The sequence below is a fragment of the Schistocerca piceifrons genome, chromosome 1 (assembly GCF_021461385.2).
Source record: "Schistocerca piceifrons isolate TAMUIC-IGC-003096 chromosome 1, iqSchPice1.1, whole genome shotgun sequence".
Taxonomy (NCBI): domain Eukaryota; kingdom Metazoa; phylum Arthropoda; class Insecta; order Orthoptera; family Acrididae; genus Schistocerca; species Schistocerca piceifrons.
In genome coordinates, this window is record NC_060138.1 from 159,496,735 (window position 1) to 159,509,494 (window position 12,760).

Here is a 12,760-nt window from a genome sequence, read left to right on the forward strand (position 1 = left end):
ACCTATCCATTTCCCTTTTTAAATTTTCTAACCTACCTGCCCGATTAAGGGATCTGACATTCCACGCTCCGATCCGTGAAACGCCAGTTTTCTTTCTCCTGATAACGACATCCTCTTGAGTAGTCCCCGCCCGGAGATCCGAATGGGGGACTATTTTACCTCCGGAATATTTTACCCAAGAGGACGCCATCATCATGTAATCATACAGTAAAGCTGCATGCCCTCGGGAAAAATTATGGCCGTAGTTTCCCCTTGCTTTCAGCCGTTCGCAGTACCAGCACAGCAAGGCCGTTTTGGTTATTGTTACAAGGCCAGATCAGTCAATCATCCAGACTGTTGCCCTTGCAACTACTGAAAAGGCTGCTGCCCCTCTTCAGGAACCACACGTTTGTCTGGCCTCTCAACAGATACCCCTCCGTTGTGGTTGCACCCATGGTTCATGGGGGGGGGGGGGGGGGGGGTGCTCTCACATATCTTTTTAAAAAATTCAAAGTAAGTACATTTAACTTCGTTCCCGGATCTGTAATGACGGTGGTTGATATTCGACCTACTGCAGCATTTACCGCTGTCTGGACTTGCTCTTCATAGCATACTCTACTCGACATTGGATCGTTGTAAAACTCAACCCTCGTTATAACGAGTCATCTTCGTCATAACATTATTTATTTCACCCCCTTTCCATTCCGCGGCCGATATTCGGGAGCAGTGTAGGACCACAATTACATGGACGCCTGATTTTGTTGGTGAGGTTCATGATGGGTAACCTCAACTATTTGTATCAGTTGGCTATTATATCTGGCTTGATGCTGCTGGCGTTGCCAACCGGGAGGTGGCTGTGAGAAATTTGCCGGCGGTGGCCTCCGAAAATTAGGCTGCAGCTGAGTTCCGTTTTGGTTTAGGGTCTGGCTTTGCCCCCCAGTATCCCTGATTTTGCGAGTGTCTGCTGTTCTGTGGTTGTAATTTTTGTTTCGAGGCACAAACCCGCCAGTAGGCGTGGCACCGTCGTCGTTTCCAGCGTGATTCCTACCAATGTTGTTGTGGTTCGCGTTATGCTGCGAGCCGTCACTGCCGTTGCCGTTCGTAGTTTCACGTCTTCTTGAATTAAATCGAACGAACCTATCACAGATAAAAAGTTTTCCGAAGTGTCTTCGAAAACGTATATTAGCTCTTTCCGAACATTGACTGGCAATTTCCGTTTTAAAATTCCTGGATGTTTGTCTGACACTGGATTGTCCCAGTACCGTGTCTTTCAAACGTACAATTCAAAATATTTTCGAAGACTTCCTTACTTTGTAAACCTCCTGGTTGAATACTTCAGGTCTTAGACGTGCTTGAATACATGGTGACCATTATCTGTTTAATAATGAGTGTTCGAACTGTTCATACGTCGACCACGATTCTGAGATTGCCGCGGCCCATATCGCGGTTTCACCATGCATGTACGAGACGCTATACGGAATTTTCTGTCATTCGTTCCACGTCTTTGGCAATATGCCCATAACACTGCTTATAAATACCACCGAATGTGGGAAGATTCTTCTGGAATAAACACCTGAAACTGCCTGTGCTTAGGAAGGCTTTCTTTCAAAATCACGTCTTCTGACGTCCGTTCTGTGTCCGCAGAATCGTAACTGCATCCTGCGCATGTACCATGGCATCCTATTTTTTTTTTTTTTTTTGTGTGTTGTACGTTGTTACATTCCCATACCGTTACGGCATGTGCATGGGCATCCGTATTGTGTCACAATACGTGTTAACAACTCTTCCGGTCTGTTGTTTGAGGCCAGTTACTTGAGCGTTAACGTTGTTGCGCCGTTGCACTAAACCTTCTGCTAAAATTTTCCGCATTTCGCAAAAGTCTGTTCAAATGGTTTCGACTGCAGTTCCTGGCTCGGCCACAATTTCCGCGCTTATTCCTCTCACCGCAGAACGTATTTCTTGTTTGGTCTTTTTCGTTATTTCGGTATCTTTTCTAGAAAACCGTTCCTGAAATGCTTCATCACATTTTTCTGCCTGACCAGTCAAACCTTGTCACCTTCTGACCCTGTTCAAGAGAAAATTTCTTTACCTCGCTAGTGAAGGTAGAGACTTTAGTCTCTATTTCATATAGCTTGTCCTTAATTTTTGTGGCATAATCTGATAATTTATTTACAATATCGGGCATCTCGTGGTATGTCATATTCGAATTTGAAATTTCTGTTTTGACTTCGTCCAATGCCGTAGCCACCCGTGTATTCATAGCTTCCACTACGGCTTCGAACTTTGTATCAAGTCATATGCACTGATATTTCATGATGGAAATATTTTGCTGTTTTAAATTTTGGGAATGTTCTCTGATTTTTTTTCGGTGCTTTCGGATTTATTTTCAATTTCATCACATTGTTTTTTATAAATAACTAAACTTAGTAGCAGAAAATTTTCTGACTGTTCTCTTTATTTATTTTCGATGATATCTGGTTTTTTCTGACAATATCTGAGCTTTGTTCTTTGACGATTTTCGTGAAACTTGTAGTAATTCGCTCAATCAGATCGTCTAATGGGGAAGCTGACTGTTCTGGTGGCATGACCATTTCGCCAGTTTGCGATTGTACATCTACTCCTTCAAACAAGGCATCTACCTTTTCTAGTCCGTATTCTGATATTTCTGTATCAGAATCCACCCGCTGTTCAGTCGGCTCGACGTAGAGTCGCCATCGACTGCAGCCTGATTTTGTTTTTCCTGATTTGTTCAAATGGACCTGAGCACCATAGGACTTAACGTCTGAGGTCATCAGTCCCCTACAACTTAGAACTACTTAAACCTAAATAACCTAAGGACATGACACACACCCATGCCCGAGGCAGGATTCAAACCTACGACCGTAGCGGTCGCGTGGTTCCAGACTGTAGCGCCTAGAACCGCTCGGCCACACCGGCCGGCATGCAGCTTCCCTTGACACACCAGCAGACAGCGAAATCGTTAACTGTCCATCTTGCCGGCACGCTGTGCAAGAGCAGCCATATTGGAAACTTCTGATAAAACAAAGCTTTATAAGAAAATAATTTAATCTGGTATTTATTGAGGCACACATTAAATACGCGAATTATCAAAGAAGTTGCTGCCGAGATGCAAAGACCGGCTAGGAATGCTGACGTCCCTTACCTGTTTTGCACCATGGCGTGTAAGGAATAAAATGATTTCTCGGATACGCATCGCTTAACACTCAGTTTCCATCCGTAAGTACTATCTCAAGATTTGTAGATTAATTCGTCCGTCCACAGACTGGACACATGAAAAAGAGAACAAATGTATGCAATTCGTGTGTAACGATTTTTACGTGCCCCACGCTGGGCGCTAAAATGACGCGTCTGCTCACGCATGATTACTAAAATTAATGATAATTTAAATACAAATCTGAATTAGTCAATGCAAAGAAAACTGTTGAAATTAACTCGAGCAGACAGCCATAAATCTTTGTTAGCGGCCAAATCGACTTCTAGAAAAATGCTATAAAATTTAGAAAAGATTACATCTTTTAATACCACAATCAGTTTAGCGAAGTCTGTATCTGTTATTTACGGGCAAAACGGAATCATAGCTCGGAGACTGCGGCCAGATCGTATAAGGCTTCGCTCTTGCATTCAAGTTTGAAATATGCTTCTTGATGATCGGCAGTAACTTTCAGGGATGCTAGAGAAAGTTCCAGATGAGTAAATGGCAGAATACTAATTGTATTCGGCCACTGTGTCTCCACTCTACGATCCGTTAAATTCGTATTGGTCGTTGACTGCAACAATAAAGCGTTAAAAACTGTTCATGTATCTATTAGGAGAACTGTTAAAATGAGAACACATGAAACTTAACTAATTTACATTAATTTAATTGCAAATGGCTGTGCGCATAATACATGACGGTTACATCACATTTCTCTACTCACATGAAAGATTAATTAATGGTAGGCATGGAGCACATCTATAGTGCGTCCTGTCTGTACAGGGCTATTACAAATGATTGAAGCGATTTCACTGTAGCTCCATTCATTGACATATGGTCACGACACACTACAGATACGTAGAAAAACTCATAAAGTTTTGTTCGGCTGAAGCCGCACTTCACGTTTCTGCCGCAGAGCGCTCGAGAGCGCAGTGAGACAAAATGGCGACAGGAGCCGAGAAAGCGTATGCCGTGCTTGAAATGCACTCACATCAGTCAGTCATAACAGTGCAACGACACTTCAGGACAAAGTTCAACAAAGATCCACCAACTGCTAACTCCATTCGGCGATGGTATGCGCAGTTTAAAGCTTCTGGATGCCTCTGTGAGGGGAAATCAACGGGTCGGCCTGCAGTGAGCGAAGAAACGGTTGAACGCGTGCGGGCAAGTTTCACGCATAGTGAGGTGAAAGATTCAGTGTTTAAACCTACTCTACCAAGAAACGTGCCAGAACTGCGAGCTCGCATCAACAATGCTTTCGAACTCATTGATGGGGACATGCTGTGCCGAGTGTGGGAGGAACTTGATTATCGGCTTGATGTCTGCCGAATCACTAAAGGGGCACATATCGAACATTTGTGAATGCCTAAAAAAACTTTTTGAGTTTTTGTATGTGTGTGCAAAGCATTGTGAAAATATCTCAAATAATAAAGTTATTGTAGAGCTGTGAAATCGCTTCAATCATTTGTAATAACCCTGTATAAAGGCTAAAAGACAAGAGATAAAAATTCGAGCAGGAGCGGTCTTCATTTACTTTCAAAAACAAAAAACGTGTTACAATGTAACGCAGTGAGCCGCAGTGTAACTGCCGCTATAACTTTGAAATATTATTTATGAAAAAATAATTATATTTCACAAAATTAATTCATGTAATTTATTTAGATTTGAAGTTATTTACACTAAATAAATAGATAAGTGCACAGTTTCGTTCTTTCCCTCGTTTTTGCGACGTTAAATTTACATGAAATTACGTCGCCGACCGGAGTGGCCTAGCGGCTCTAAGCGCTTCAGTCTGGAATCGCGCGACCGCTACGATCGAAGATTCGAATCCTGCCTCGGGCAGAGATGTGTGTGATGTCCTTAGGTTAGTTTGGTTTAAGTAGTTTTAAGTTCTAGGGGACTGATGACCTCCGATGTTAAGTCCCATAGTGCTCAGATCCATTTGAACCATGAAATTACGTGGATTGTCCATGTAATGCTTCAGTATCTTTACTACTGCATCGTTAGTTATTTTAGGGTCCAAACAGCGAAACTCCTTCTTCTTGTAGTCTCATTTCCTAAACCAGTTCCTTCGAAATACTTAAGTCGATAACATTATGTTGCCCTTGCTTTAACTGTCTTAATATTCATCTAATCTTCGAAGTCGTCTCCCATCTCTGACAAAATTACGTTTTCATCAGCAAATCTCAGTATCCTATTTTTTCTAAAGGCAACGGCCTTGCCACAGTGGATACACTAGTTCCCGCGAGATCACCGAAGTTAAGCGCTGTTGGGCGTGGCCGGCACGTAGATGGGTGACCATCCAGGCCGCCATGCGCTGTTGCCATTTTACGGGGTGCACTCAGCCTTCTGATGCCAATTGAGGAGCTACTCGACCGAATGGTAGCGGCTTCGGTCACAGAAAACCATCACATCGACCAGGAGAGTGGTGTGCTGACCTCACGCCCCTCCTATCCGCATCCTCAGTTGAGGATGACACGGCGGTCGGATGGTCCCGATTGGCCACTTGTAGCCCGAAGACGGAGTGCTATTTCTTCTGCCTGAGCTTTAATCCCTATTCTGTATTACCCCAGACTTACTTACTTCATGCTTTGCGTACAGAGTTAGTAACATGGAAATAGGCTACTACTCTGACTTACTCCCTTCACACCTATTGCTCCCCCTTCCCGTATAACATGTATTACCCTTCTTTGAACATGTATGATGGAAAGCACGCTTACGTACGCTGATAATGCTGTCCACTCTACACACTCGGGTGTCCATAGTGATAAAGTAGGAGGTACAAAAATGAAGAAAGTAATCTTAAGTAATTTTCACTTATTTTTGAAAGTCAGAAAGTGCTGGATATCCGCATAAGTTCCGCGAGGCAGAGGTAATCTCTTTTGTCATGTTTATGCCCGCGATCTCCCTGGGGCACCGCCTCGCGGCGGGAGTAGGTGCCTAGCGAGCGCCGGTAAGCCCCGGCCGCGTCCTAAGGAGCTGGCAGTAATGTGTGGGGCGGCGCCAGTTTGTGGGGGCGGGCTTAGGGCGGCGGTCTTAGGGCGGTCCCCGCCAGCCGTTTTAAACTGCCGGCCGGTTTTAAACGGCCCCGCCAGGTCTTAGCCGTGCGGGATGCTCGCCGCACGCTCCGCCTTGCCGGAGGCCGGGGGCAACTTCAGCAGGTGGCGCTGACCGCCATTATGGACGGTATTTACTTGCTGCTCCGCTATTCCGGAACTCGTTTAGTGCTCATTTAACTTCACGTGTCGGGATAAATCTGCTAATTCCTCTTTGGTTAGCTGTTACCTAATGGCCTCCTAATTACGTGGCGCGGGCTCATTTGCTGCGGCTTATACGCGCCTGGGCCCGCACTCACCTCGCCCGCTCTGGCATGGCTTCCATTCACGAGAATTAAATTGCGAGCTTACGCCGTGGACATCGCCACCGACGAATAACTGACACACAGCTACAGGATTTCCGCCTTTGTTAGTTCTGCGGAAGCTGCGAACCAGTTCTCCTAAACCGGCGATGGACATAATATTCTTTCCAAAGGAAGTACCCCGATATTCGCCATAATCGTTTAGGGTACCACGAGAAACCTAACCATGGATGGGTGAACACGGATTTGAACTCGTCACCACCAAATGAATGTATAGTGCGCCACCTCCGTCGGTCCTGAGATAAAGAAAACAGTTCCAAAACGATACGTGACACAGGCTTCTGTTTCAAGTTCTCTGTTATTTATGACATACGTGTTCGAAATTCCTCATATTTTTGTAAGAAAATGCGCAATTTATTCCTTTTTCCGATGATCTAGATTCCAAATTTTTCACCGAAAGCTAGTTTCATGACATTACCTGCAGTGGTTAGAGATGTATCACCCAGTCGTGACATAATATGAAAATACTGCGATAGTACGATACTACGATGTAAGGATATGGCCTGTGGCATATGGAGATCTGGGTCGGGCCTGAAGTGTCGATGGATAGTGGAAGTTGTTAAGGCGACGTTCGTGTTAAGTGGGAAATCCGGGTTCAAGTCCTACTCTGACACAAATTTTCAAATGTCACAAATGGGTAATACATCCATATCTATTGCAGGTGATGTCATGAAATTCGCATTCAGGGAATAATTTGGAATAATATTTCATACAGCTGCTGATCATCAATTCACGTGTAAATACTGCAAAACTGGCAGGTTTTACGCGGTAAATAGATAACAATTCAATTCTGACAAGGCACATTACAGTTCAGTACGTCTCACATAACTCCATAAGGTATAAAAATATTGTACTCGAACATGAAATAACGGAATTAGATGTTGTGGAATCTTTGGGAGAACAGATTACTGTACTGTTATAGGTGAGTTAAAAAAAAAGGGAATGTCTAACATGTTCCTCATATTAAAGAGTAACGGTCCACATTGTTTTTTGGGGGGTGGAGCGAGCTGGGATAAGGGTTCAACTCACATAGGAAATATGTTCAGGATATAGAAACGTGTTCTAAGAATTATAGCCGGTGTCAATTCTACAACATTCTGCACAGATCTATTCTAGAACTTGTTATTGTAATAGAAATACTAAATACACGCGTTCAGGAATGTACTTTGTCATTGCCAAGATGTAATATTTCTCTAAAACTAGGGCAAACCATGAATATAACGCCAACACCAGAGAAAAAGACTTCAAGGAGATACTCATAATACAGCAAAATCTTAAATACACTGCAATATTCAACATTCTTTATGCACGTTGTTGTTGTGGCGTTCAGTCCGAACACTGACTTAATGCAGCTATGCACGCCTTACAAGTCTCTTCATCTCTCATTACTACTGCACCCTATATCCATCTGAGTAGATGAACCTGCCTTCTACATTGGTCTCCCTCCATTGTTCCTAACTCCCTCTCCCCTTGCCACTACCCTAACACACAAACCTCCAGTCACTAACAGTTTCGCTATTCCTTGATGCTTCAAAGTGTTTCCCATCAACAGATCCTATCTTATAGTCTAGGACTGCCACAAATTAACTTTTTGCCCGGTTAGATTCAGAACGTCGCCTTAACTGCTGACCAACTTATCTGATCTTCAGTAGCACCAGACCCCAAAATCTTCTTTTCTCTTCTTGTCTGTACTGCTTATTCCTATATTTCGCTTACGTTCACGAGGCTACACGACAAATACTCTCAGAAAATAATTCCTAAGAAATTTCTATCAGACAATAAATTTCTCTTTTTCGGAAACGTTCATCTTATTTTTACTACTCTGCACTTCAAATCGTCTCTACGTCAGCTATCATCAGTTATTTTGCTGCTCAGATTCAAAAACTCATGAACTACTTTTAGTATCTCACTTGCAAATCAAATTCCCTCACGATTACCTGATTTAATTCGAGTTCTTTGCACTACCTTGACTTTACTTCATTCATGTTTATCTTACAATCGCTTGTCAAGATATGATCAATTTTATTCGGCTGCTTTCCTAGGTCCTTTGTTGTCTCTGTCAGAACTGCAATGTCATCACCAAACCTCAATGTTTTTTTATTACGTCTCCCTGAACTTTAATCTCTTTTCCCAATTTCTTCTCGCTCTCTATAATTGCTTACTCGATGCACATATTTCAAACCTGTCGCACTCCCTTCTCAGCCACTGCTTCCCTTTCATATCTTTCGATATAACTCTAGCCTGCTTTCTCTACAAATTTCGCTTCGCGTACTTTATCCCTGATAGATTCAAAATTTAAAAGGATGGAGTCCACTCAACATTGTATAAAACGGTTTGCCTTCCTTCATGGTCTCGGAAATGTCTTCGAGTCTCTACTGCCTCACGAGTTCCCATGTTTTGCCGGAATGCAGACTGGTGTTCCCCGAGGTCGGTTTCTTCTCGCATTTGCATTGTTCCGTAAATGCTTCGAGTCAATATTTTGCAAACGTAAGTCATTAAACCGATGGTTCGATAATATTTATTAACGTCAGCACCCGTTTTCTTTTAATTTGCAATTACGAGTATTATATTCTTCTTTATGTCAGATGGTATTCAACGGTCTTACCGCAGTGTTAACAGCAGTTCCCGTCAGATCACCGAAGTTAAGCACTGTCGGGCTGGGCTAGCGCTTGGATGGGTGACCATCCGGTCAGCCAAACGCTGGGTGCACTTAGACTCTGTGAGGCAAACTGAGGAGCTGCTTATCTAGTAAATCGACATACGGTCGGGACAGCGGTGACCTAGCCATATGCCCCTCCATATCCGCATCCAGTGACGCCCGCGAGCATAGGATGACACGGTGGCCGGATGGTACCGTTGGGCCTCTATGGCCTTTTCGGTTGGAATGTTTTTTTTTTTTTTTTTTTTGTTTTTATGTCAGAGGTCCATCTTCTCCTCCTCTCTCTCAGTCCATCTTCTCCCCCCATCTCTCAGCTCATATCCTTCTGTCCTCACTCTCTGTCCATGGCCTCTTCCCTTTCACTGGCATTACCTCCTCCCTGTTTGTCCATCCATGCCCTTTGTTTCGATCTCACAGTCCATCTCCTCCTACCCTCCTACACTCTTGCACCATCTCTTCCTTCCCCTGTCCATCTTCTCCTCCTGTCTCTCAGTCCCTCTCCACTTTCCTTCTCTCAGTACATATCGTTCTCCCTTCAGTCTCCGTATATCACCTCCTCTCCAACATTGTCCATTACCTTCTCTCTCTGTCTGTCGGTCCATTTCATCTTTTCCAATCTCACAGTCTATCTTTTCCTACCCACTTTCGCTGTCCATCCCCTCTTCTTCTCTTTCTCCGTCCATTTCCTTTCTTCCTACGTCTTCTTTTCTCATATATGTGTCCACCTCTTCCTTTCCCTCGCCTCCTCTGTCTGCTCATCTCTTCCTCCTCCCGTTATGCTGATTCTTAACCTCACATTATTTATTTCCAGACAGCAAATAATGTGTGTACCAAGTCAGGCTGAAATCAAGACAGAGATCTAGGAGGACATTTTTTTATCCCCGGCATTGTCCTCACATGCACGTTAGAGATATTTCACATATATGTAACACATTTCACACATATTTCTACACATTTATCACCTGTATCTCTAGAGAATTTTGCCATGCAGTTTAGTTTTCATGCTTCTCAATGTTAGTAACATATCTCCCGAGCCATGTTTTGTACAACGATATATTTTTGCAGGTACATTTAGCGGCATATGTGTATACTGTCTGCGAAACGTGTTGCGAATAGTGTTAGTTGCAAAGAAGTTACTCGTGCGTGATGTGGCAGTTTTACTGCATGGATAGAGAAAATGTAGCACGTGATAAACGTTTTTCCCTTTCATAAGTTTGTGGGGGTTATCAGCGAGAAATAGTTTCGTAGATGTTAGAAGTCATATGTGATATACGTTGCAAGTCACCAAGTGCTCCATTCTCAAATAGTGGATAAATAAATTCTGAGTGTTCGTGCGACATGATCTACACTTCTTTTTCACAGCCACACTCACCCCTTTGATAGGTAGATTGTTCTTACTCCTACAGTGATTCTGTCCATAAATTATGTGATACATGTACCAAGTTTGGTTGAAATTGATCGAGCGGTTTTTGACGAGATGTTTTTATAACACGTATGAATGCTGAGACTGATCAGAAACGAAAGTGACAGAAGTGGAAACTCCAGGTGGCCAAGCGTTTAGAAAAAATATGATTTTTCGCACGGGTATTGCGAGGCACTAACCGTTTGTGCTAAACTAGCGGTTTAAGCAGTGGAAAGAGTACAAAATGGTAGCTCGATGTACGTCGAGTCGAGGCTCTAGAAGGAAAATATTTATACATTTTCTGGAAATTTTCAATTTTTGCTTTACTTACGCTGCAAATTTACTTAAATAATGCTCAATTTATTGTCTTTAGTAATATCTTCATAAAAGGCATGAAACGGAAAGGCAAAGTAAACTTTGCTCCTGCAAATACATTTCCAAGAAGGGATTGTAAGGCGTACACGAGAACTTCTTACGTAAACTTAGATACTTTTATAATTTTACGATTGATGAAATACACGTGCGAGTGTGATATTCATCGTAGAAACAGAGGAAGCAGTAACTTTCCTTGGCGTCTTGTACATGCTGTAGATGCCACAATATTAAAATTAAATAGCATTTGTAAAGTTTCTGTAGAAGAACAACTATGGTTTACGCTCAAAAACCTTCCGCTCTCATTGCACAGTTCGACTGCAAACCACGTGGATACACTGGTGAGACTAGCTGGTGTTGTCCAGCGTAATGTATTTAGACGCAGTCTTCCCGGGTGCGAGTTCTTTCATTCTCTCGATAACAGCAATTTTGTAGCATTTTGATCACATTCTCTACCCGACGGGGGCAGCTCAAAGATCAAAATCAAAGTCACGATATACGAACCCCAGTAAGGTTTAATTACGGTCCCTTCTTGGGATGTTATTTATGCGGTCCAGGCGGACGCTGTAAGTATAGTTCTCTCTTGTAAATTTCTTTACAACCCCAAATTTTCCTTTGTCTTTCCTTTTCATACCTTTTTTTGAGAATATTCATAAATAAAATATACCGAGTAATATTGCTGTTTATTTGGAGAGGTTTTTTTTTTTTGTCATCAGTCTACTAACTGGTTTGATGCGGCCCGCCACGAATTCCTTTCCTGTGCTAACCTCTTCATCTCAGAGTAGCACTTGCAACCTACGTCCTCAATTATTTGATTGACGTATTCCAATCTCTGTCTTCCTCTACAGTTTTTGCCCTCTACAGCTCCCTCTAGAACCATGGAAGTCATTCCCTCATGTCTTAGCAGATGTCCTATCATCCTGTCCCTTCTCCTTACCAGTGTTTTCCACATATTCCTTTCCTCTCCGATTCTGCGTAGAACCTCCTCATTCCTTACCTTATCAGTCCACCTAATTTTCAACATTCTTCTATAGCACCACATCTCAAATGCTTCGAGTCTCTTGTGTTCCGGTTTTCCCACAGTCCATGTTTCACTACCATACAATGCTGTACTCCAGACGTACATCCTCAGAAATTTCTTCCTCAAATTAAGGCCGGTATTTGATATTAGTAGACTTCTCTTGGCCAGAAATGCCTTTTTTGCCATAGCGAGTCTGGTTTTGATGTCCTCCTTGCTCCGTCCGTCATTGGTTATTTTACCGCCCAGGTGGCAGAATTCCTTAACTTCATTGACTTCGTGATGTTAAGTTTCTCGCTGTTCTCATTTCTACTACTTCTCATTACCTTCGTCTTTCTCAGATTTACTCTCAAACCATACTGTGTACTCATTAGACTGTTCATTCCGTTCAGCAGATCATTTAATTCTTCTTCACTTTCACTCAGTATAGCAATGTCATCAGCGAATCGTATCATTGATATCCTTTCACCCTGTATTTTAATTCCACTCCTGAACCTTTCTTTTATTTCCATCATTGCTTCCTCGATGTACAGATTGAAGAGTAGGGGCGAAAGGCTACAGCCTTGTCTTACACCCTTCTTAATACGAGCACTGCGTTCTTCATCGGCCACTCTTATTATTCCCTCTTGGTTGTTGCACATATTGTATATGACCCGTCTCTCCCTATAGCTTACCCCTACTTTTTTCAGAATCTCGAA

General features: G+C 42.8%; 1 protein-coding gene across 1 annotated transcript in view; it reads right to left on the minus strand.

Annotated features, from left to right (window-relative positions):
- Positions 1-6,565, minus strand: part of LOC124794300 (translation initiation factor IF-2-like) — a 148,136-nt gene extending 141,571 nt beyond the window's left edge. The window contains exon 1 of the mRNA XM_047258088.1: positions 6,549-6,565. Within this exon, the coding sequence (XP_047114044.1) occupies positions 6,549-6,565 (17 nt within the window). The remainder of the gene's footprint in view (positions 1-6,548) is intronic.
- Positions 6,566-12,760: the final 6,195 nt, after the last annotated feature.